The sequence below is a fragment of the Hemibagrus wyckioides genome, linkage group LG27 (genome assembly GCF_019097595.1).
Source record: "Hemibagrus wyckioides isolate EC202008001 linkage group LG27, SWU_Hwy_1.0, whole genome shotgun sequence".
Taxonomy (NCBI): Eukaryota; Metazoa; Chordata; class Actinopteri; order Siluriformes; family Bagridae; genus Hemibagrus; species Hemibagrus wyckioides.
This window is the reverse complement of record NC_080736.1, coordinates 16,901,823-16,927,058: the sequence shown is the minus strand read 5'-3', so window position 1 is coordinate 16,927,058 and position 25,236 is coordinate 16,901,823. Positions and strand designations below refer to the sequence as shown.

General features: G+C 44.7%; 1 protein-coding gene across 6 annotated transcripts in view; it reads left to right on the top strand.

Moving 5' to 3' along the window:
- LOC131347815 (low-density lipoprotein receptor-related protein 1B-like) overlaps positions 1 to 22,700 on the top strand; it is a 216,989-nt gene extending 194,289 nt beyond the window's left edge. For 3 of the 6 annotated variants that reach the window (XM_058382213.1, XM_058382211.1, XM_058382210.1), the window contains 24 exons: positions 778 to 884; positions 1,017 to 1,164; positions 1,455 to 1,564; positions 1,822 to 1,954; positions 2,809 to 2,931; positions 3,081 to 3,203; positions 3,291 to 3,428; positions 3,511 to 3,633; positions 4,234 to 4,353; positions 4,457 to 4,698; positions 4,991 to 5,202; positions 5,611 to 5,717; positions 5,957 to 6,073; positions 7,061 to 7,234; positions 10,484 to 10,609; positions 12,023 to 12,187; positions 12,284 to 12,445; positions 13,311 to 13,485; positions 13,747 to 13,851; positions 18,714 to 18,790; positions 19,976 to 20,063; positions 20,155 to 20,305; positions 20,507 to 20,611; positions 21,769 to 22,699. In XM_058382213.1, coding sequence (XP_058238196.1) covers positions 778 to 884; positions 1,017 to 1,164; positions 1,455 to 1,564; positions 1,822 to 1,954; positions 2,809 to 2,931; positions 3,081 to 3,203; positions 3,291 to 3,428; positions 3,511 to 3,633; positions 4,234 to 4,353; positions 4,457 to 4,698; positions 4,991 to 5,202; positions 5,611 to 5,717; positions 5,957 to 6,073; positions 7,061 to 7,234; positions 10,484 to 10,609; positions 12,023 to 12,187; positions 12,284 to 12,445; positions 13,311 to 13,485; positions 13,747 to 13,851; positions 18,714 to 18,790; positions 19,976 to 20,063; positions 20,155 to 20,305; positions 20,507 to 20,611; positions 21,769 to 21,897 — 3,260 coding nt within the window. In that variant the 3' untranslated portion in view covers positions 21,898 to 22,699. Of the gene's footprint in view, positions 1 to 777; positions 885 to 1,016; positions 1,165 to 1,454; positions 1,565 to 1,821; positions 1,955 to 2,808; positions 2,932 to 3,080; positions 3,204 to 3,290; positions 3,429 to 3,510; positions 3,634 to 4,233; positions 4,354 to 4,456; positions 4,699 to 4,990; positions 5,203 to 5,610; positions 5,718 to 5,956; positions 6,074 to 7,060; positions 7,235 to 10,483; positions 10,610 to 12,022; positions 12,188 to 12,283; positions 12,446 to 13,310; positions 13,486 to 13,746; positions 13,852 to 18,713; positions 18,791 to 19,975; positions 20,064 to 20,154; positions 20,306 to 20,506; positions 20,612 to 21,768 lie in introns of those variants that run through there. The other 3 variants (XM_058382212.1, XR_009203830.1, XR_009203831.1) reach the window with 3 other exon arrangements.
- The last annotated feature ends 2,536 nt before the right edge of the window (positions 22,701 to 25,236 follow it).

The following is a 25,236-nucleotide window of genomic DNA, read 5'->3' as shown; positions in this document are numbered from 1 at the left end:
TCTTTGTGATGCTTTTAAGAAAATTGTCTTGAACAGGAAAGATAAAAACACACACTGACCTGCAGTGACCTCACCCCTCGTGTAACTGGGGACGTTTTTCCTGACTGCACGTTTGCTGAGTCAGCTTCACAAGCAGCGATTTAATATTCAGGCCATGTGTTGGTCATGTTTTTCTTAAAAGCAGGACCGTTGCTGTATCTCTTTATTGACTGGCAGTATCTCTTCAGCCGCCGCAGATTTGCCCGCTGTCGGAGATGTCAGGTGTAATTAGGGTTATTTACTCCGGGACGGTTAATTGCTGTCAGATGGTGGCTTATTTACTGTCAGGATTTACAGAGCAGTGTGTGTAGAGTTCTGTCCTTCTCCATCAGCCTTCCACAACAGCCCTGACGCAGACTTTCAGCTTTTATAGCTCACATGTGGAGTTTTATTTAAACTCTCTGCTGAAGCAGGCTTTAGTCTCCTGATCTCCAGAGAAATTTGTGTGATTATAAATGGATAAGGGCTAGCAACAGTAACTCCGCCCATAATCCCAGTATTAACACTAACTCCTCCCCTAAACTCATTTTAACACTAAACCCACCCCTAAATATGATCTAACTTTACCTTTTTGTGTAAATTGTTGGTGTAAATTCTGAATGTTTTGGACTTTCTGGTGAATTATTTATCAATACTATGATAACATCTGTTATTAAATCACTACATGATTTTACTTTCTTTAATACTATTTTCCAGCTTTGTGGTTACGTGTGTGTGTGTGTGTGTGTGTGTTGTCAGAGCCATTAACATGCAGCTCAAAGGATTTTGTGTGTGCTAACGGAGAGTGTGTGTCCGCACGCTTCCGCTGCGATGGAGACTTTGATTGCACCGACAACTCTGACGAGGTGTGTGAGAGCCGGCCTGTGATTGGCTGAATTCAGCCGTGTTCTGGAACATAATTGGTTGATATAACATCTTGAAATGTGTGCTGTTGTTTTAACGTGTGTGTGTGTATGTGTGTGTGTGTGTGTGTGTAGCGAGGCTGTGAGAGCCGCTGTGCTGATGGTCAGTTTCAGTGTGAGAATCGGCTGTGTATATCTGCGAAGTGGGTGTGTGATGGACAGGAAGACTGTAAGAACGGAGAGGATGAACTCAACTGTAAACCAGCCAACACGGCAATGACTGGTATACACACACACACAGTGTTGTTTTTCTCTGGTTTCTTCCGTTCCTTGATGAGTTATGTGATGTTAGATTACACTCTGTAGTTTTATGTAAAGAATGGACAAATCCAACTGACCATCAGGAATGCTTCCTCAGTCCAGTCCTACAGAGCGTGTTGTGTGTTTAACCTTTTAGCTTAAAAAGCCATACACTGATCAGCTCCTACTGTTAGGCCACGCCCACAGGAGACACAAGCAACTCATCACCATGTATGTGTGTGTATGTATGTGTGTGTGTGTGTGTGTGTGTAGCCGGAGCGTCCTGCAGTAAGAGTCAGTACGTGTGTGCAGGAGGAGGAAGCTGTGTGTCTGCAACCTCACGCTGTGATGGGAAGAACGACTGTGCAGATGGATCGGATGAAGTCAGTGATCTCCACACACACAGACACACACACACACACACGCACACGCACACACACACACAGTACTTTTCTAGCCTCAGTGGTATAATTACTGCTCTCCACATCCAGCTGCTGTAATCGATGTGATTAAATCAGACACACATTCAGATATTAAAGGTAATTATGAACAGAGATTAAAGGTCAAAGGGGAAAAGCCATTCATTTGACTGCGTTGCGTGCGTGTGTGTGCCTGTGTGTGTGTGTGTGTGTGTGTGTAGGTGGACTGCTCTCGGGAGTGCAATCAGGACGAGTTTGTGTGTCATAACCGCGCTCACTGTGTTCCCTCTGTGTGGCGATGTGACGGGGTTTTCGACTGTTTGGACCACAGCGATGAAGACAACTGTACACACGGTGCGCTTACAGTCACATGACCTGTGACATCATCACTCTCACGGACTCATGCCGCTGTAATTCTGACCAGGATCCTGGACACAGGTCACAGTGGACTCGCGGTCTTCCAGCCAGAGTCTCTCTCTCTCTCTCTCTCTCTCTCTCTCTCTCTCACTGTGTCTCTAATCACATCACTGCTTCATTATTCACTACAAATGAGCTTCACAAACTCTGTGAGCAGAAATACCGCTCAGTAACTCCTCAATGAAACATTATTATTATTATTATATGATTAGAAGGGTTTAACATGTATGTAGAGATCTAAAGGAATCCTCACTTTAATGATCTGTGACCTGAATTATTCCTAACCAGCAGAGATTACTGTTCCTAGATGTGTCCAGTGTTCCTGCTTTAAAGATACACTCCTCCACAAAGTGTCACACACTAGTCATCAAAATGTGTGTAATATCACAGGAAAGCGAGAGGAACTCCGAGAGCTGAGACCCCGAGACTCGCTCCAATTTACTGAGCACACACACCTCATTACACTCCTAATGCTGCTGTGTACCAACATAATGACTGTCTCCTGTCCTCTAACACACACATACACACACACACACATATTCCGGTGAAAGAGCAACACTGCTGTGTGTGTGTGTGTGTGTGTGTGTGTGTGTGTGGAGGAGATGAAAGGCTTCATCTCAGTGTTTGGAAAAATTGCAGCTGTATTTTTAGGACAGTGAACACAGAAAGCTGTGCACCTGTGACATGTTTAGAGAGTTTCACATCCAAGATGTGTGTGTGTGTGTGTGTGTTCGGTGTGTGTGAGTTCCAAAACACCAGCTTTAACCTCACGCTGTGTTGTTGATGTGCAGGTGCGGTGGCGTGTCGACCTGATGAGTTTGTGTGCAATAACACCTTGTGTAAGCTGCGTGTGTGTGTGTGTGACGGAGAGGACGACTGTGGGGACAATTCAGACGAAGATCCCGACATGTGTGGTGTGTTCAACTGCTACATACACACTCACATACACACCTTCTCTATCCAGAAGAACAGCTGGAATGGTGTTTGTGTTGGCATGCAGAGATTTCCACCAGTCCATGTGAAGTCAGTGTGTGTGTGTGTGTGTGTGTGTGTGTTTCTGCAGTGAAGTTCCCATGTTCTGAGGTGAGACCGTTCCGCTGCAGGAATGACAGAGTGTGTGTGCACACAGAGCAGGTGTGTAATGGCGTGAACGACTGTGGGGATAATTCTGATGAAGAGGAGTGTGGTGAGACACACACACACACACACACACACACACACACAGAACATAGAAATTTTGAACGTAGTAACTCTATCTCTGACTCTGTCTCAGTGGAAGTGGGCGGAGTCAGCATGTGTGGGAAGGCGGAGTTTGCATGTATGAACGGTCGGTGTATCTCGGCCGAACTACAGTGTGACCTGTTCGACGACTGTGGAGATGGAGGATCAGACGAGCATGACTGTAAACCATGTGAGAAACACACACACACACACACACACACAAAATGCTGAGTGATTCCTCTAATCTTGGTGTGTGTGTGTGTGTGTTTTAGTGGAAGCCGGGTGTAAAGGCAGTGTGTGTGGTGATGATGCTTTCTGCAATCAGACAGCAGATCGAGCGGTGTGTCAGTGCAGAGTGGGCTTCAGGAGAGACCAGCGGAGTAAACAGTGTGAAGGTACGGGGGCGGGGGGGTGTTGGGTGGGGGGGTATAAATGCATCAGATTTTTTTAATGAAGTCTAAAAGAAAGAATGAATGTTTATTCAGATTAAAGACAGATTAAACACATGACTCCTTTAGGGGGTGTGGCCTAATATTTGTAGGTGGAGTTTATACAACAGATTGTGAGTATTCTCATTTTGTCACGGATCTGCAGGACTCTGTGACGTCATCACGCACCAATCACCTGAGCGCCACCGGTGCACCTGCTGACAATTGCCCATAGACTATTTAAAGAGACGGTGGCGAGTATTAAAGACTGTTTCGAGTTTTGCGCGTTTGTGATTATGCTCTGTGACTAGCTCTCTTTAGTTTCTCCTGCAGTTACAGTTTATTAAGTTCTGAACGTTTCTCAGTTTGTCTATTCACCTGGTTAGTGTGAAATAAAGCACGGTCTGTTTGGGCGCATCACCTACATCTCCTGACTCTTCCCTCGCAACCTCTGACACATTTGTTTTATTAATGTTTACTTTTTCAATCTGGAACAATTCTCTTTCTGTCCCCCCTCCCCCCCCACTCTCTTTCCCCCCCCTATCCCTCCCCTCCTCTCTGTATTAGAGGTAAATGAGTGTGTGTTGTTCGGGACGTGTTCTCAGTACTGCTCTAACACTAAAGGATCGTATAAATGCAGCTGCCACAGGAACTTTAAAGAGATTAACGGCGAGTGCATCACTAAAGGTACACATGAAACCCCGCCCACTTCCTGTTTATAAAATATCTGTACTGCCCAGTGTTCTCAGGAGGTCAGAAACCCAGTCAGTCATGATGTTGTGTGTTTCAGGGCCGGACGATCAGGTGCTTTATGTAGCAAATGACTCTGAGATCCACAGATTTGTGTATCCATTTAACAGAACGCACACACACACGCTTTTCGCACGTTTCGCCCAGAACACACATGTCGTCAGCATGGATGCACTTTTCCACCGCCACAAGTTCCTCTGGGCCACTCAGTTTAACCCCGGGGGCATTTTTCACCGAGACCTGGGGGACAGAATTACCAGCCGGAGTCACGGTGGAACTGTGGTGAGACATACACACACACATACACACATACACACAGTGGGCTGATTAGTTCACACACTTTGCAGAGATCCTGAATGACGTCTGGGCTTCAGGGAGATGAAAGAGGACTTATTGACAGCTTCTCTTTCTTTCTTATCCTCCCTTAATCTCTTTCTCTTCTCTTCTCTTCTCTTCTCTTCTCTTCTCTTCTCTTCTCTTCTCTTCTCTTCTCTTCTCTTCTCTTCTCTTCTCTTCTCTTCTCTTCTCTTCTCTCTCTCTCTCTCTCTCTCTCTTTCTCTCCGTCTCTCTGTAGTGTCCAGGTTTCCGGCGTCCGGTTGATCTCTCAGCTGACTGGGTGACGGGATCTCTGTACTGGATCGATCATTCTCCCCTCATGGCCCCATCTGCTCCGCCCCCACTGCATCACTCCATCAACGTGGGAAAAATTGGAGGGGAAAACTGCACACGGCTCATCACTGACCTACAGGGGGAGCCCTTCTCCATCACCGTTAACCCCGCCCGCGGGTAGGCAAATAAACATAGAAATATATCATAAATAGATATTTAATAAATAAATAAGAAAGAGAATGAGCTGGATTGTTTCTATAATGTTCTGTAATCGTTTTATTCAAATTATTTTAAATACATCTTTAGACTGAGAAAAAAGGTTCTGTAGGATGAGTTTGAGAAAATCAGTGCTACTCATTTATCACATTTATTTTGCCCCAGCAACAGAAGCGTGGTCAGAGCAGCAGTGCAGCTGAGTTGGTCTTAAAAACAATCCCTTTTACACCGTCCCTTTAATTAATTACAATTTTTAACTGTTCAGCTTAAAGTAAACACAGCTGATGTTGATTACTTCCTGTCAGTAGAAGTAGAACACACACACAGAGAACCCACTACAAAAGTGTGTGTGTGTGTGTGTGTGTTCAGGATGATGTACTGGTCTGTGGTCACTGATCACTCTCACATTGAGGAGTCAGCGATGGATGGATCACTGAGGCGTGTTTTATTAGAGAAGAACCTGCGTCGTCCTACAGGTGTGTGTCTTTGTTTTTGTTTTATTCTCACACACATCTCCATAAGTTAATAAACTCTACAGCTCTGATTGTTTTCGTTAATAACAGTGTTAATTAGCCAGAGGAAGTTCATCACTCCGCCTGAGCTGCAGCAGAATTCCTAACATCAAAGTTTTAGCACAGAGTGTGTGTGTGTGTTTGTGTGTGTGTGTGTGTTTGTGTGTGTTTGTGTGTGTGTGTTTGTGTGTGTGTGTGTTTAGGGTTGGCGATTGATTATTACGGTGAGAGAGTGTACTGGGCCGACTCCGAGCTCTCCGTCATCGGCAGTGTGAGATTCGATGGATCAGATGCTCAGGTGGCTGCCAGCATCCAACACGGTAAGACAGACAAACAGACAGACAGACAGTTAAAGAGACAGATAGACAGTAAAAGAGACAGACAGTTAAAGAGACAGACAGATAGATAGACAGTTAAAGAGACAGACAGACAGATAGACAGGTAAAGAGACAGACAGACAGTTAAAGAGACAGACAGACACTCAAAGAGACAGAAAAACAATTAAAGAGACAGATACACCGTAAAAGAGATGGACAGACAAACAATTAAAAAGACCTTCGGATAGACAATTAGAGACAGAGACAGATAGACAGTTAGAGACATATAGACAGTCAAAAGGGACAGACAGACTTTCAGACAGGCACTTAGAGACAGACAGACAGACAGATAGACAATTAATGAGACAGGTAGACAGATAGACCATTAAAGAGACAGACAGACAGACAGACAGACAGTTAAAGAGACAGATAGACAGACAGACTGGCAGATAGATAGATAGATAGATAGATAGATAGATAGATAGATAGATAGATAGATAGATAGATAGATAGATAGGAAGCCATAGATATAGAGGCAGGAAGACAGACAGACAGACAGACAGACAGAACCCCACAATATAGAGGTGAAGTTCAGGAACAGATAAAACAAGAGACAGGTAGATATACTTATATAGATGCAGACAGACAGATGGAAAGACTGTGCAAGAGTGATTAGTGATTAGAGCAGTGATTAGTAGATATATCCACCAGACAAACAGGAAGACAGATAAATAGACATAGATGCAGGTAGACATGAAGACAGAAAGATATGAGATAAGATGTGAAGACAAGTAAACAGACAGACAGACAGACAGATAGATGACAGACAGACAGATAGATAGACGACAGACAGAAGCAAAAATGGACCGTGTCTGAGTACAGACATACCAGCAGTGGTTAGTAAATGTAAATAATTAAGGTGCAGCAGTAGTGTGTGTGTGTGTGTGTGTGTGTGTGTCAGCTGTGTGATCAGACCTGATCTTCCTGCAGGCGTGTCTCAGCCGTTCCGTATCGACGTGTTTGAGGATTACGTTTACGCCACAGCGCTGAACCATCACGTGTTCCGCATTCACAAATACGGCAGACAACGAGCCAGCACCCTCCAGCTCCCTGTCCAGAGAGCCTCCAGTGTCCTGGTGTTTCACCGATATAAACAACAGGAGGGTGAGACACCTTACACCATCACCCTGTACACACAGAGGAGAGTGAGACACCTCACACCATCACCCTGTACACATAGAGGACAGTGAGACACCTTACACCATCACCCTGTACACACAGAGGAGAGTGAGACACCTCACACCATCACCCTGTACACATAGAGGACAGTGAGACACCTCACACCATCACCCTGTACACATAGAGGAGAGTGAGACACCTCACACCATCACCCTGTACACACAGAGGAGAGTGAGACACCTCACACCATCACCCTGTACACATAGAGGAGAGTGAGACACCTCACACCATCACCCTGTACACACAGAGGAGAGTGAGACACCTCACACCATCACCCTGTACACATAGAGGACAGTGAGACACCTCACACCATCACCCTGTACACATAGAGGAGAGTGAGACACCTTACACCATCACCCTGTACACACAGAGGAGAGTGAGACACCTCACACCATCACCCTGTACACACAGAGGAGAGTGAGACACCTCACACCATCACCCTGTACACACAGAGGAGAGTGAGACACCTCACACCATCACCCTGTACACACAGAGGAGAGTGAGACACCTCACACCATCACCCTGTACACACAGAGGAGAGTGAGACACCTCACACCATCACCCTGTACACACAGAGGAGAGTGAGACACCTCACACCATCACCCTGTACACATAGAGGACAGTGAGACACCTCACACCATCACCCTGTACACATAGAGGACAGTGAGACACCTCACACCATCACCCTGTACACATAGAGAAGAGTGAGACACCTTACACCATCACCCTGTACACACAGAGGAGAGTGAGACACCTTACACCATCACCCTGTACACATAGAGGACAGTGAGACACCTCACACCATCACCCTGTACACATAGAGGACAGTGAGACACCTCACACCATCACCCTGTACACATAGAGGAGAGTGAGACACCTCACACCATCACCCTGTACACATAGAGGAGAGTGAGACACCTCACACCATCACCCTGTACACACAGAGGAGAGTGAGACACCTCACACCATCACCCTGTACACATAGAGAAGAGTGAGACACCTTACACCATCACCCTGTACACACAGAGGAGAGTGAGACACCTTACACCATCACCCTGTACACATAGAGGACAGTGAGACACCTCACACCATCACCCTGTACACATAGAGGACAGTGAGACACCTCACACCATCACCCTGTACACATAGAGGACAGTGAGACACCTCACACCATCACCCTGTACACACAGAGGAGAGTGAGACACCTCACACCACCACCCTGTACACACAGAGGAGAGTGAGACACCTCACACCATCACCCTGTACACACAGAGGAGAGTGAGACACCTCACACCATCACCCTGTACACACAGAGGAGAGTGAGACACCTTACACCATCACCCTGTACACATAGAGTACAGTGAGACACCTCACACCATCACCCTGTACACATAGAGGACAGTGAGACACCTCACACCATCACCCTGTACACATAGAGGACAGTGAGACACCTCACACCATCACCCTGTACACATAGAGGACAGTGAGACACCTCACACCATCACCCTGTACACACAGAGGAGAGTGAGACACCTCACACCATCACCCTGTACACACAGAGGAGAGTGAGACACCTCACACCATCACCCTGTACACATAGAGGAGAGTGAGACACCTCACACCATCACCCTGTACACACAGAGGAGAGTGAGACACCTTACACCATCACCCTGTACACATAGAGGAGAGTGAGACACCTCACACCACCACCCTGTACACACAGAGGAGAGTGAGACACCTTACACCATCACCCTGTACACATAGAGGAGAGTGAGACACCTCACACCACCACCCTGTACACACAGAGGAGAGTGAGACACCTTACACCATCACCCTGTACACACAGAGGAGAGTGAGACACCTTACACCATCACCCTGTACACATAGAGGAGAGTGAGACACCTCACACCACCACCCTGTACACACAGAGGAGAGTGAGACACCTCACACCATCACCCTGTACACACAGAGGAGAGTGAGACACCTCACACCATCACCCTGTACACATAGAGGAGAGTGAGACACCTCACACCACCACCCTGTACACACAGAGGAGAGTGAGACACCTTACACCATCACCCTGTACACATAGAGGAGAGTGAGACACCTCACACCACCACCCTGTACACACAGAGGAGAGTGAGACACCTTACACCATCACCCTGTACACACAGAGGAGAGTGAGACACCTTACACCATCACCCTGTACACATAGAGGAGAGTGAGACACCTCACACCACCACCCTGTACACACAGAGGAGAGTGAGACACCTTACACCATCACCCTGTACACACAGAGGAGAGTGAGACACCTTACACCATCACCCTGTACACACAGAGGAGAGTGAGACACCTTACACCATCACCCTGTACACATAGAGGAGAGTGAGACACCTCACACCATCACCCTGTACACACAGAGGAGAGTGAGACACCTTACACCATCACCCTGTACACATAGAGGAGAGTGAGACACCTCACACCATCACCCTGTACACACAGAGGAGAGTGAGACACCTTACACCATCACCCTGTACACATAGAGGAGAGTGAGACACCTCACACCATCACCCTGTACACACAGAGGAGAGTGAGACACCTTACACCATCACCCTGTACACATAGAGGAGAGTGAGACACCTCACACCATCACCCTGTACACACAGAGGAGAGTGAGACACCTTACACCATCACCCTGTACACATAGAGGAGAGTGAGACACCTCACACCATCACCCTGTACACATAGAGGAGAGTGAGACACCTCACACCATCACCCTGTACACACAGAGGAGAGTGAGACACCTTACACCATCACCCTGTACACACAGAGGAGAGTGAGACACCTCACACCATCACCCTGTACACACAGAGGAGAGTGAGACACCTCACATAAACTCAACCCCATGTTTTCTCTCTCGCTCTCTCCCTCTCTCGCTCTCGCTCTCTCTCTCTCTCTCTCTCTCTCTCTCTCTCTCTCTCTCTCTTCCTCTCTCTTTCCCTCTCCCTCTCTCTCCTCTCTCTCTCTCTCTCTCTCTCTCTCTCTCTCTCTCTCTCTCTCTCTCTCTCTCTCCTTCCCTCTCTCCCTCTCTCCCTTCTTTCTCTCTCTCTCTCTCTCTCTCCCTCCCTCTCTCCCTTCTTTCTCTCTCTCTCTCTCTCTCTCTCTCTCTCTCAGTGTTAAACCCGTGTGTGAGGATGAATTGTGAGTTTTTGTGTCTGTTGAACCCGAGTGGAGCGAGGTGTGTGTGTCCTGAGGGGAAATCTCTCATCAACAGGACATGTGTGGACACCAGCAGCAGAGGTACCTCTGTCACACACACACACACACACACACACACACACACAATCATTATTTGATCAATAAAATATTTGACCATTGGGTGATTTGACAAAAAGCAGTGTGTGTGCAGCTCTGTGTCCCTTGGTGTGGTCACTGCAGCAGATTCAGCTCTGGTGTCAGTTCCTCAGTGGTTTCTGTCACATGGTGTTTCTACTTCTCACACGTCTCACACGTCTCTCACACTTCTCACACGTCTCACACTTCTCACACTTCTCACACGTCTCACACTTCTCACACGTCTCACACGTCTCACACTTCTCACACGTCTCACACGTCTCACACTTCTCACACGTCTCACACGTCTCACACGTCTCACACTTCTCACACGTCTCACACGTCTCACACGTCTCACACGTCTCACACTTCTCACACGTCTCACACTTTTAGGTGAATATTTTATTGTGAGCCAAGTGTTTTGTGGTTTTGAGGAATAGACACACTTGTGCTTTGAGGATTTGAAAAATGTCTCCATAAAGTGTGTGTGTGTTTCAGGGGTAAATGTGGGTTTGCTGGAGGGCATTTGAGAGGATTTATTCATGTTTTTTTTCCTGGAATTTCTGTAAGTGTGTGTTAGTGTTTGATATGTGACAGAATAAAGAGTTGTGTTTGTGTGATAGTACAACACCATCCTCCCTCATTGCTCAGGGTCAAAACACGTCTCGCTCCAGTGCCTTTGACTGAAGTGTTTACCACACAGGATACACACACACACACACACACACACACACAAAATGAATATAAAAAGTTTACATACCCCTGCTGTTAAAATGTCGGGTTTCTATGATGTAAAATGAAACCCAATAAATCCTGTCTGAACTTTTTCCCCTCTGTGTGAAATTACAGTGTAGAAAAAGTGTGAAAACCAATCAGAAACATTTTAGGGAAAAATGAAAACTTACAATAACCTAGTGTCTCTTTACACAGGCCTGAAATAATCCTCTGTTAAAGTAGCTTGTGACTGTATTCCACCACTCCGAGTGTTCCTGCTCTTTCTGAGAAAAAGCTTCAGATCAGTTTGTTTGTAAGAGCCTCTGGTCAGCCTGCTTCAGGTGACCACACAGATGTTTAGTGTGATCCAGATCTGGCCTCATTCCTGTGTTGATGTGGACATGAGCTTTGGGTGGTGAAATATCTTTTCACCTTCAGCTCGCTTGCTGATACCTGCAGGTTTTACGCTGAAATGTTTAGCTGTTGATGATTCTCTCCACTTTATAAAGCCTCAGACCAGGCTGAGAAAAGACAGAGTTAAAGCAGGACACTACATCTGTTTAGTGAGGTGTGTTCATCATGTCCTTAACCTTCCCTGTGTCCCTTAACCATGTCCTCAACTGTACTGTGTGTGTGTGTGTGGTGTGTGTGTGGTGTGTGAGACAGGTGGTCCGTGTCTGGCGGTGTGTGTGAATGGTGGACGGTGTGTGTTGAATGAGAGAGGTCAGGCTCGGTGTGTGTGCAGGTCAGGGTTCTCAGGGGATCAGTGTGAAATGGATCACTGCGCTGGACACTGTCACAACGGAGCATCCTGTTCTACTACTCTAACAGGTAATACACACACACACACACACACATTTTTGTTTGTTTCCTGTGTCCCTCCTTTTCTTATTCTTCATTCTTTTTAACTCTACCCCTTCTCTGTAGGAAGGCGTGTGTGTCGGTGTGTGTTGGGGTTTTCTGGGGTGGTGTGTGAAAGGAGTGTGTGTGATGGATTCTGTCTGAACGGTGGATCGTGTGGCGTTACCGCCGGCAACCAGCCGTTCTGCCTCTGCAGTGCTGAATACACTGGAGAACGCTGCTCTCACCGTGAGTCTGCCTGTCTCCTTCCCTCCTTGTCAGTCTCTCTGCCTGTCTCTCTGTCTCACACTCTCCGTTTCTCTGTCTCCCACCCTGTCTGTCTTTCTGTCTGTCTCCCTGTCTCTCTCTCCCTGTCTGTCTCTTCGTCTCCCTCCCTGTATGTCTCTCTGTCTTCCTCTCTGTTTGTCTCTGTCTTCCTTCTTCTCTGTTTCCCTGTGTGTCTCTCTGTCTTCCTCCCTGTTTGTCTCTGTCTTCCTTCTTCTCTGTTTCCCTGTTTGTCTCTCTCCCTACCTGTCTGTCTCTTTGTATGTCTCCCTGTTTGTCTTTTTGTCTATTTTTCTGTCCCTCTCCCTGTCTCTCTCTCCCTACCTGTCTATCTCTCTGTCTCCTTCCCTGTGTGTCTCTTTGTCTCCCTCCATCTGTCTCCCTCTCTGTCTGTCTCTCAGTCTCCCTGTCTGTCTCTCTGTCTGTCTCTCCAGCTTCCCCGTCCCTGTTTTCCTCCCTCGTCTGTCTGTCCTTCAGCAGATTTCCTGGGTTTAATAAAGAACATTGGAATGTATTTAGACTGAAATCACATTCATGAGTTGTTATTACATATTTTTGAATACATTGTAATATATTTTACACAATAATAAATGTTTATTACACTTTACACTTTATTTGTAATCAGTTATTACAGACTGTATTCTATATTAATTATGTTATTTAGCATTTATATTTATTATGCACTGTAATGCTCATTTATTACACACTGTATAACATAGTAATTACATTTAATAATATTTAATCCAGACTGTAATACATGAATACCAGTACATGTTTATTACTGACTGCAGTGTGTGTGTGTGTGTGTGTTTGTGTGTGTGTGTGTCAGATATCTGTCAGCATTACTGTGTAAACTGGAAGGCGTGTTCGGTGTTGAGCGCGGGTCGTGTGGAGTGTGTGTGTCCAGAGCGCTATGACGGTGTGAGGTGTGAGACAGACCGCTGTGTCCACTGCAGGGACGCACCGTGTTTCATACACAACGCCACTGGAGACGTCTTCTGCAAGTGAGTGTGTCTGTGTGTGTGTCTGTGTGTGTGTGTCTGTGTGTGTCAGTGTGTGTCAGTGTGTGTGTGTGTGTGTGTGTGTAACAAAGGTTTTGTTATTAATGTAAACTCACACACACACACACAAGCACACACACACACACACACACAAGCACACACACAAGCACACACACACACACTGCTAATGTTCACTCTGTCTGTGGTATTAACAGTAATGTTATGTGTGTGTGTGTGTGTGTGTGTGTGTGTGTGTGTGCGCAGCTGCTCTAGTGGGAAGATTGCATCCAGTTGTCATGTGTGTGATAGTTATTGCTCTAATGGAGGAACCTGTCACCTCGACTCTGAGACATCTCTACCCTTCTGCCAGTGAGTCTGTCTGTCTGTCTGTCTCTCTCTCTGTCTGTCTGCCTTTCTCTCTGTCTGTATGTTTGTCTGTCTCACTGTCTTTCTGTTTGTCTTTCTCTGTCTGTCTGTCTGTCTGTCTCTCTGTGTCTGTCTGTCACTAACAATGCAGTATAATAAAGACACGTGAGACGCACGTATCAGGTGCATTCCATTATGATCAGCTGATTTAGGCCCCGCCTCTTTTGAAGGTTTCGCTCTTTCTGATTGGACAGCAGTTTAATAATAAAAAAAATTCCATGTCAGACGTCTCTCTGAGGATGTTCAGTGTGTTTCTACATCTCTCACAGATCAGATCCCTCAGATAGTGTTCACTCCATAGCAGATCCAGGTATCTAACTCATTCATTCTCTATATAAACTGAGATGAAGAGTTCAGTTAGCTGGTAAAGTTACGTTACTTTTGTAAACAAATCTTTGAATGATTCAAATTTATGAACAACACCCAAATCAATTCCCTAGGATTCATAAATGTTCCTTATGAAATTATTTTACATTCATACACACTTCCTCAAGTGATTAGCTTATATTGATAAACAGCTGTTCAGGTGATTAGTCTACATTCATACACAGGCTCTGTAAGTGATTATAACACATCCATAAACAATTGTCCTTATGATTAGATTATATTCACAAACTCCTTGAGTGATTCACTTGCATGAACAGTTCCTTGTGTGATTAACCTCTTTATAAACAACTCCTCAGGTGATTAGCTTACACTGGTGAATAACCCTTGAATGATTAGCTTCCATTCAAAAACATCTCTCTGAACAATTCACTTCCATTGAAAACATGTCCTTAAGTGATTCCCTTGTGTTCACACATGATTCCTTGACTGATTAATGTGCATTTATAAATGACTCCTTAAGTGATTTCCTTGTGTTCATATGTGATTCCTTGACTGATTAATGTGCATTCATAAATGACTCCATGAGTGATTCACTTGCATTAATATATGATTCCTTGAGTTATATACACAGCTCCTGAAGTAAGCCATTTATATTTGTAAATATTGTAAATATTCAAGAACAACCTGTTTATATTTAAATATTTAATTTAAATTGGTAGTAGATTTCTTGAGTGAATAATTTACTGTTGTGGATGACTCCTCGACTGATTCATTTAGAATCAAAATGACTCCTTCTGTAATTAACTTGAATTCAGAAACAACTTAATGAATGATTCACCTCCATTAGTGAACGACTCTGCTGTGGTGAACAGCTGTGTGATGAATAAAACCAAACTGTTATCTCAGATGTACAATAACGTTACTCTAAGAAGCTGGGGTACTGCTTAGGAACTGATCAGAATGCAGCGTGAATCATGACTACACCAGAGGAAAGCAGAGAGAGAAAATAATCAATCAGCCCTAAATTGATTTCACAGGAAGAGGGGTGTGTGTGTGTGTGTGAGAGAGAGGACAATGAGGGAGCTGATGGACACTCCTCAAAAACGATGCTCTTTTGTCTGAATCCTCATCTCTTGTCCTCTTTCTCTCGTGTATTAAACCATTCAGACTTTTTCCCCTGCTCGTGTATAGCGTTGTTTTTTTTTTCTTCCTATCACTATCCTTTAACAATATTTCGGAATGCATCAGTTTCTACAATCCCATCCATCTTTTACCCTCCGTCCAGAGCTCCGGTCATTCGTGATCATGATCACACACCTGATGCTGCGGTTTTTGTCTTGTCACATTAATATTCTTTCATTTCTCCTCCCTGCTTTCCATTAAATCTGGGGTTTTCAGGAATGAGACACTTCTCATTCGTATGCAGATGACCAGAGCTTGTTTGGCAAAGGTTAAAAGGCGTTAATGAAAAGGTGGAGAGACTGCGAAGGACCTGCCATGATTAGCATATTAACAATAAGAGCTTTTCTCTCAGGTTCACCTCATCCCATCAAAGCTTTTAATTTATTTCCTTTTTCTTTTGTACAATTTCTCTCGCATTCTCTGCTGCTTTTTCAGTCTTGAGGGTGTTATAGTACGAAGATGTAGAGAGTGTGTGAATCCCTCGATACGCTCGCTGTGTGTCCTGAGTTACATGAAAGCCTCTTTTCCACTGATGTGTGCTTTCTTTTTATTTTCAAGGTTCTGCGTCTCATGAAAGCAGCTTTCCGGTTTTAAATGTCATTTACCGTCTCAAGGAGAAAATCTGAAAGTTGTAGTTTTTGTGTTTTTGTGGCGTCTAATGGACAGAACTTTTAGCAGAGTACTGAGTCAGCGAGACAGATCTGTGCTTTTCACACACTCATATCACTGCTGTCTGACACACTATTACAAGATACAGGACATTTCACACAAATATGTCTTTCTGCAAAACAGGACTTTTATCCACTTCACAACAGAAAAGAAATTTTGGCGTTCAAATCCTGGAAGTGCTTTTCCCATCATGCACCAGTTTAGTGCTAGACTCAATTTGTGTCATTTTATCAGTAAAACTTACTGTACACTTCTCTGAACACCAGCTTCAAAATCAGAGTGAGACATCAGGTGTCAGCATTACTTCTTTAAAAGTTTTTCAAGTTTTCTTTGACTTAGTAAGCATGACACTGAGATGGGCGCTGGTGGCTCAGTGGTACGTTTCTCACATGCCATGCGGAAGGCCTGGGTGTAGGGAGCAGTCGAAAGATCAACAACAACAAGCATGACACTGAGATAATACACCATCCAGGCATTACATTATGGCCACCTGCCTAATATTGCTGCCAGAACAGCCCTGACCCGTCCTGCACTGTGTATTCTGACCCCTTTCTATCAGAACCAGCATTAACTTCTTCAGCAGTTTGATCAACAGTAGCTCGTCTGTTGGATCGGATCACACGGTCCAGCCTTCTCTCCCCACGTCCATCAATGAGCCTTGACCGCCCATGACCCTGTCGCCGGTTCACCACTGTTCCTTCCTTGGACCACTTTTGATAGATACTGACCACTGCAGACCGGGGACCACTGCAGTTTTGGAGATGCTCTGATCCAGTGGTCTAGACATCACAATTTGGTCCTTCATCAAACTCAAAGCTCAAATCCTTACACTTGTCCATTTTTCCTGCTTCTAACATCAACTTTGAGGACAAAATGTTCACCTGCTGCCTAATATATCCCACCCACTAACAGGTGCCATGATGAGGAGATACTCAGTCTTATTCACTCAGTGGTCATAATGTTATACCTGATCTGTGTATATAATCCTGTGCCATATCTTATGTTCTAGTTCCCTAGCACCTTTCTTGTACTTTGAATACATTTTTACATTTTTTATATATATATATATATATATATAATATTTCATTTCTATTATTTGTTTTTCCTGTAATTTGAAGCAGTCTCTGACAAAAGAATTTGCTCCAGGATTAATAACGTTCTATCTTATAGAAAGTCTGACGTTGTTCTTTGTGAAAACTAGAGATGGCACAGTACTGATATTGAGGGAACATTTTCATAGTGTTTTTCAAGAGTTTTTTTGATTGATTTTGATTGATGTGAGCAGTTTTAGTTAGTAAGCTTTAAGAAAAGCCTTTTACAGTAAATGATATGAAGAGCTGAGTCGTTGGTGAGCTGCTGTGGTGTGAGAGGAATAAAACACGTGAGGACCTGCTGTTAGAGGAAATCAGCTCCTCGTTCCATCAGTTAGGGTTTAAGGGTAAGACTAGGGCTCAGAATGCAGAATTCAGGTGATGGAACGTCAGTCTGGAGTTATTTCTAATTTGCATATTAATAGAATGTGGATTTGGTGACTTGAGTGTGGTGGTGATGGGCAGCAAGGTTCCAGCTGAGGGACTGGGACTGGTGTGAGAGACTGGTGTGGGAGACTGGTGTGGGAGACTGGTGTGAGAGACTGGTGTGAGAGACTGGTGTGGGAGACTGGTGTGAGAGACTGGTGTGGGAGACTGGTGTGAGTGTGATCTCATCACGTGTTTATCACGTCTCTGCACAGCACCGTCAGCAGAACGCTCGGGCTTTGAAAGGCGGATAATGAAGTGCACTACAAAGTGCCGCTACTTTACTTCCCTCCACCGTGCAGACCCTCGGCGTGGAGGGTGTGGCCTTTACAGGAAGCAGGACATGATCATAATGACTGGAGAGCAAAGTGCACTGAAGACCTGCTCTCTGTAGAGCACTCAGGCTGGAGAAGAGTTTGATGAGATGAAGCAGGTGTGCTAGAGCTGAAAAAGCCATCAATGCGTGACATTTTGAGAGAAATTGAGAGTCATGTTTGTCTTCTGATCCTCACTCTGTCACGTGTCACTTCCTGTTTCTCCCTGCCGCAGTGACAGTAAGTGCTCACTCACTCGGTGTTCCTAGTTCCAGGTGTACTGAGTGATTTCATGCTGATTTCACTCGCTCTGGGGTGTGTGTGTGTGTGTGTGTGCTGAATGTCAGATTCATGCTTCAAACACGTGTCTCCTCTTCAGCACTTCCTTAGCCCTTTTCCATTAAACCTAGCTGTGAGGACGCTGACTTCCAGAAGCTCACTATATCTGCTGGATGATTTTGGGGTTTTTGTCGTTTATATTTTGGGAAGTTGTTTTTATTCACTTGTGTTTGTTGGCTCTCGAAATTCAGGTGAGTTGTGTGTGTTTGAGGGTTTTGTGAAGTGGGCGTGGTTTAGATTACTTGCTTGTGTGTAAAGTGGGTGTGTTTTTAATGATACTTAGGTTTGTAATGTAGGTGTGGTTTGTGCTTTCAGGTGAGTAAAGTGGGTGTATTTTAGAGTTTCTGTTTTCAGGCTTGTAAAGTGGGTGTGGTTTGTGCTTTCAGGTGAGTAAAGTGGGTGTATTTTAGAGTTTCTGTTTTCAGGCTTGTAAAGTGGGTGTGGTTTGTGCTTTCAGGTGCTCGGTGAACTGGACCGGCACTCAGTGTGAAAAACCTACAACCAACAACAACAGGAACGACATCATCAGTGGGAGTGAGTGTCAGATCACACAGACACACACACACACACACACACTATTTTGTCCATCCATCCATTAATTCATTTCTCCACCAGTCCATCCACACCTTCACCCACCCCTCTGTCCACTCATCTCCTCAGTGTGAGAATATATATATATAATATATAACTTATATTATTGTGGTGCTGTTCTCCATGTCTTTGGTATTTTTAGTGTCTTTATTACACTGTAATGTCTCTGTCGCTACGTCTCTGACTCCCCCTGACCCCTCCCTGACCCCTCCCTGACCACCACCTGTGCTGCTGTTGGATGTTTCTACAGGACAGTTGACATTTCAGCTTGACATTTCCAGCAGTATGATTCCCCGAGACGCAGTAATGACCAGGCTTAAATCAGCAGCAGAACTTTCTGATATTCAGGAGGAGAATAACATTAAACAGCAGTACAGAGAGAGAGAGAGAGAGAGAGAGAGAGAGAGAGAGAGAGATTTTCAGCAGTAACCTGAAAACTGTGCACTTGTCTGTCACTCAGTCGTCAGTGAGGGATTATCCCCTGACCCAGCACTTAAGATCTAATCATCATGGACTTCTTCTGAGGAGAAATGCTTCAGCAAACCAAAAATGGTCCTGAACAGTCATTTTTGAAAATATCATGTGAACCATGAGCAGAATCGATCTCAATCTGGTGAAGGAGTGAGCGGAGTGTGGAGGAGAAGGAGACTTCACTGAGTAATGAGCTGAGAGACTGACCGCAGCGTGAGAACATTCACACTACACAACTCCATTTATTCTGCAGATCTTAACTGGAGTGGATTATATCCTCGGACGGGGATGTGGATCATTTAATGTTGAATTCAGCTCAGGGATCGTGTTCAGATTTCACTTCATCTCTCAGTGAGGGTTTAATACTGACCTGAGAGTTACACATGCAGGGGGCGGAGTTTGTATAAATCGGGGGCGTGTCTCAACAGTGCTCAGTTCTGTTCTTGAGCTTGAACACGTTTGTTGTGTGATTTGTGAAACTGTTCTGTTTTGTTCTGTAGACGATCAACACCATGATGTCATCAGTCAATGTCAACACCTCACACACACCTTACACACACACGTGTTTCGGTCCTCCTTCATCATGTCTCCTTTTACTACGCCTGATGTCAAAGTTTGACATTTTTTCTCTTCTCCCTGTGTGTGTGTGTGTTTCAGGGAGCATCGGCATCATCGTTCCTCTGGTTCTGCTGGTGTTAATCACTGCCACAGTAACAGTGGTTCTCCTGATCTGTAAACGACAGAGGTCAGAGCTCACCTTCAGATCCCTCACTCCTTATATCTCGTGCTGAATCACAGGCCAACGTTCTTCTGTGTGTGTGTGTGTGTGTGTTCAGGGGGAAGCGTGTTCAGAGGCAGCCCATGGCTAATGGAGGCCTGAACGTGGAGATCGGAAACCCATCGTACAACATGTATGAGCTGGAACACGACAGTCACGTGGACGTGGGGGAAATCCTGCACCCCAACTTCACCCTGCACCCACAGAAGGTCACACACACTCACCACACACACACACCACACACACACACACACACACTAACCCAGCACACACACACACTCACCACACATACTCACACACACACACACTCCCACCCACACACACTCACTCACACTCACTCACACACACTCATGTCCACTGACCACTGATGACTGAATGACTCCGTCTCTCTCTGTACACGCCTCCTGTAGGGCTGGTGTGTGAGGTCGAGTGAGCGTCCACTTCAACCCACACACACACTGCCATCACGAACCCTCCCTGTGCACCCTGTCCCCACGTCTTTTATTCCAGGACAGGTGAGCACTCTTTCTCTCTGTCTCTCTCTCTCTGTCTCTCTCTCTCTGTCTGCCTCTCTCTCTGTCTCTCTCTCCATCTCTCTCTTTTTCTGTCCCTCCTTTTGAGGTTTCCTTTTCCACCTGTGTTCATTTCATTCCTTTTATTTATCCTGAGCCTCACACAGCATGCCTCAGTTCAGTCTGCTGGTGAGGACCCAAATGCAGAACACAGTCCAAGTTCAAACTTAGAGTCTTTATTAAGAACGGCATAGAAAAATGGCGGAGTTCTCAGACAACACCAAGGATACAGCAGGCTGGTAGAATCAGTAAAAGAAACAACCGCATACAGTCCAATAATCCAAATCCAGAGAACAGGTTAAACACAGAGCAGGAAGAGTGAGTGAGTAATTGAAGCAAGGCAGAGACGAAGCAAGGCAGACAGGAACCGAAGAAAAAGGCAGGATGACGTCTCAGAAGCTCAAGGCTGACTGAAGAGACCATCTGGCAAGGAGCATGGCCTGCCCGCTGGCTTATATAGGACTGACGAGCATAAAATGGTGGAAACCGGAAATGAGATCGCGAAATCGGAAGTTGCGTCCCGGAACCGGAAGTGGCAACACGGAACCCGGAAATGCAGGCCTGACACTACCAGCTTACTGGATTTATGATAGCAGTTTATTCTCTTTTACTAAAGCAAAAGCTATCTATCTATCTATCTATCTATCTATCTATCTATCTATCTATCTATTTGATTTATTTCTGGTGTATAAATCTGGTGTATTTCTAACACTCAAGTTTGCTTTATAAGTGTATAATATAAAGTAAGATCCAAAAGTAGAAAACATATAATATACAAATGAAGAAAACGAACCTGATGATTACAGACAATTTACACACACACACACACACACACCAAATACAAAAAAAAACAGGTTTCAGGAGTCAGTGTCCTGGACTGGAGTCAGGGTCTGGTGTCCTTTTCTCCCACTTCATTTTCACTGGATTTTTATTTTCACTGATTTTAATTTGGATTCATCTGTTCATTCATGCATGTCTTCATTCCATCATGCACTGAGAGTCGCTCCATCACACGTGTAAACCCCCGGGTAAGTCCACACCCGTGGACGTGTGGGCAGTGAAGCCGGTGTTAACGTGAGCACTGTGTTGTGTGTTTGCAGGCGGTGACCTTCTCCGCCCGGGCGCACACAGACGAACGTCAGCGCCGTAAAGCCGCCGTCCGGCCGAGCGAGAGGAGAGACGTTTATCTGAAAAGACTGGAGGGGGCGATACGCGAAACCGCCGCCTGAAACTAGCTTTTACACAAATCCTGCTTATTTTTTACTGATAAACTTTACACAAGAGACTTTTTCTATAACTGATCAGGTGCCCAGTGGCTTCGTTATATCAGTGCCATATTTACCTTCAGACTGCTCACGTCCATGTGAAGACTGTTATGTAGGGTTTCATTTCATTACACACACACACACACACACACATACACACACACACATACACACTATATGTATGATATAATCAACTCTAAGGCACACATATATTTACTATCGCAAACGTTTTACATCAAAACACCACAAACACCTGATGTCCCATCACGCCTGAGCCACAGATCTGTCCACTGACGTGCTCCAAAGTTCATTTTCACCCTGCAGCATCATCCGGTCAACAGAAATCCAGGATTTCTTTCCTCCCACTGCTCCGTACATTCATCCTGAAGGAGAACGGGACGCTGAAGGACGCTGCCCCGGTCAGCTCTCTGTCCTGACCGGGTCTCAGTCACGTGGACGTGTGTGTGTGTGTTGAGCCTCATGTGTCGGAGCGATTAGCGGCACGTGCCTCATGACGTATACTAGGTGCATATTCACCAAACAATATTTAGATTTTATTTTTGATATTTGGGAGCGGCTGTAACGGTGATGCTGTAAGTTATCAGTGCTCTTTATTTACGCTTTGAAAAAACTGGAAGCCTGTTCCTGTTGCTTTGAGTCTGAATTCTGTTTTTTCTTTATATATATATATATATATATATATATTTATTTGTCCTTATATTTATTCAGGTGATTTGTGTGGAAATGGTTTCAGTTTTGTTGAATTGCATTAAAATGATCAGTTACACCAAATCATCTCCCATTCAGTGATGTTTTATTCCTGCTCTTCTTTCACACATGGTCCAGTGTGGTCCAGCAGCCCATAAGAAGCTGGTCAGTGTGTTCTTTAACGTGCTGTAATCCATGGAGGGTCAGACAGCTAGTAAAGTACAGTAATCAGGTGAAATGAATTTGTGTAGAGATCTAATGGATGGAAATGTTCTGACTGGTCTCTCCTGGTGAAGAAGATGATCTGTAACTTCACATCCTCATCAGTGTTCTGCAGTTAACTCTGATCTAGCATCCTGCTAATGTTCCTCAGAGGAATAGATACGATAGCAGAATTCACCTGGTGTAGGGTCAGTGCTGCTGAATCCATCTTCACTCTATGACCTGAGTGTTATTAGCTACTGTCTGATATTCACGCTTGACTCTGATGGATCTGATAATGCTGAGGTTACGATGTGTTATTACATCTGAATCAAAGAAAACGGCTCAGTAGGTAAAGTTTAAATAGAGCTGAATATAGCTGGCCTGTGCTGCCCACTCACGGCTCTGGATTTATACACCATGCAGAGCAACAAACTCCAGCAGCGACTCCTCCACTCCACTACACACTAGGGCCTTCACACCCTTTTCTAGCAGAATCTTAAAGACCTTTGTGCTACTACAATTAACCGGTTCTCATTCCTACATTCCTGTAACATCTCTGAGGTTCTCAGTGCGTGTCCTTTTTCTCACTTTAGGGTTTGAAGGATGCTCAGGAGAAGCGTGTGAGAGCCTGTAGAGGAGATGAGAGACTCACAGGCTTCGCTGATATCAGTGAGGAACCATGAGCAGTGAGGAAACACTGGCATGTGTGAATCAGTACGAATGTACCAGTTCTTCTGCAGCTGTAAATATGATCATGAAAGTTTCTGTAGCAAACATCTCCTCCACAGAGAGAACATCCAGGAGGGAGTCATGAGGAGAAATGATTTTTATGAGCTGTTGTGTAGCTGAATATTTAAACCTCTCAGTTAATTTGTAAAGCATTTTTATCAGAGATGCTGTGTGTGTGTGTGCGTGTGTGTGTGTGTGTGTGTGTGTGTTTGTGTGTGTGTGTGTCAGCCTCCACATTAAGGTTGTGCAGTCTGACTGATCCATCAACACAAAGGAGTCTGTACCCTTTACATAAATATCAATAGATAAAATACACATCAATATGATAGAAAAATAATGATATTTAAATAATATTATTCTACTAATATATAATTATACTGTGAAATAGAAATGATGAGTGTGTGTCCTCTGTGTGATTTCCTCGTAGCTTGGTGAGTTTCATGTTTCTCTCATTTTAAGAAGTTAAAGATTAAATGTAAGGCTTCTGTTGTTCTGAGGCTGAGTCTGGAGTTTTATTCCAGGTGAAAGTTTTACTCTCGCTTTATTTCAAGGTTTTTAAACTAAGGATTGAAGTGTGATTGGAATAAACCCGGATCATTCTGACTGCTAGAGGTGCAGTAATGACACACTGATGGAGTTCTCCTTATTCCTGACACTGTATCCATTAACACACACAACCTCACTGTCTGTCATTAACACACACAACCTCACTGTCTGTCATTAACACACACAACCTCACTGTCTGTCATTAACACACACAACCTCACTGTCTGTCATTAACACACACAACCTCACTGTCTGTCATTAACAAACACAACCTCACTGTCTGTCATTAACACACACAACCTCACTGTCTGTCATTAACACACACAACCTCACTGTCTGTCATTAACACACACAACCTCACTGTCTGTCATTAATCAACACAACCTCACTGTCTGTCATTAACACACACAACCTCACTGTCTGTCATTAACACACACAACCTCACTGTCTGTCATTAACACACACAACCTCACTATCTGTCATTAATCAACACAACCTCACTGTCTGTCATTAACAAACACAACCTCACTGTCTGTCATTAACAAACACAACCTCACTGTCTGTCATTAACAAACACAACCTCACTGTCTGTCATTAACAAACACAACCTCACTGTCTGTAATTAATCAACACAACCTCGCTGTCTGTCATTAACAAACAACCTCACTGTCTGTCATTCACAAACACAACCTCACTGTCTGTCATTAACACACACAACCTCACTGTCTGTCATTAACACACACGACCTCATTGTCTGTGATTAATCAACACAACCTCACTGTCTGTCATTAACACACACAACCTCACTGTCTGTGATTAATCAACACAACCTCACTGTCTGTCATTAATCAACACAACCTCACTGTCTGTCATTAACAAACACAACCTCGCTGTCTGTCGTTAACAACCACAACCTCACTGTCTGTCATTAACACACACAACCTCACTGTCTGTAATTAATCAACACAACCTCACTGTCTATCCTTAATCAACACAACCTCACTGTCTGTCATTAATCAACACAACCTCACTGTCTGTCATTAATCAACACAACCTCACTGTCTGTAATTAATCAACACAACCTCGCTGTCTGTCATTAACACACAACCTCACTGC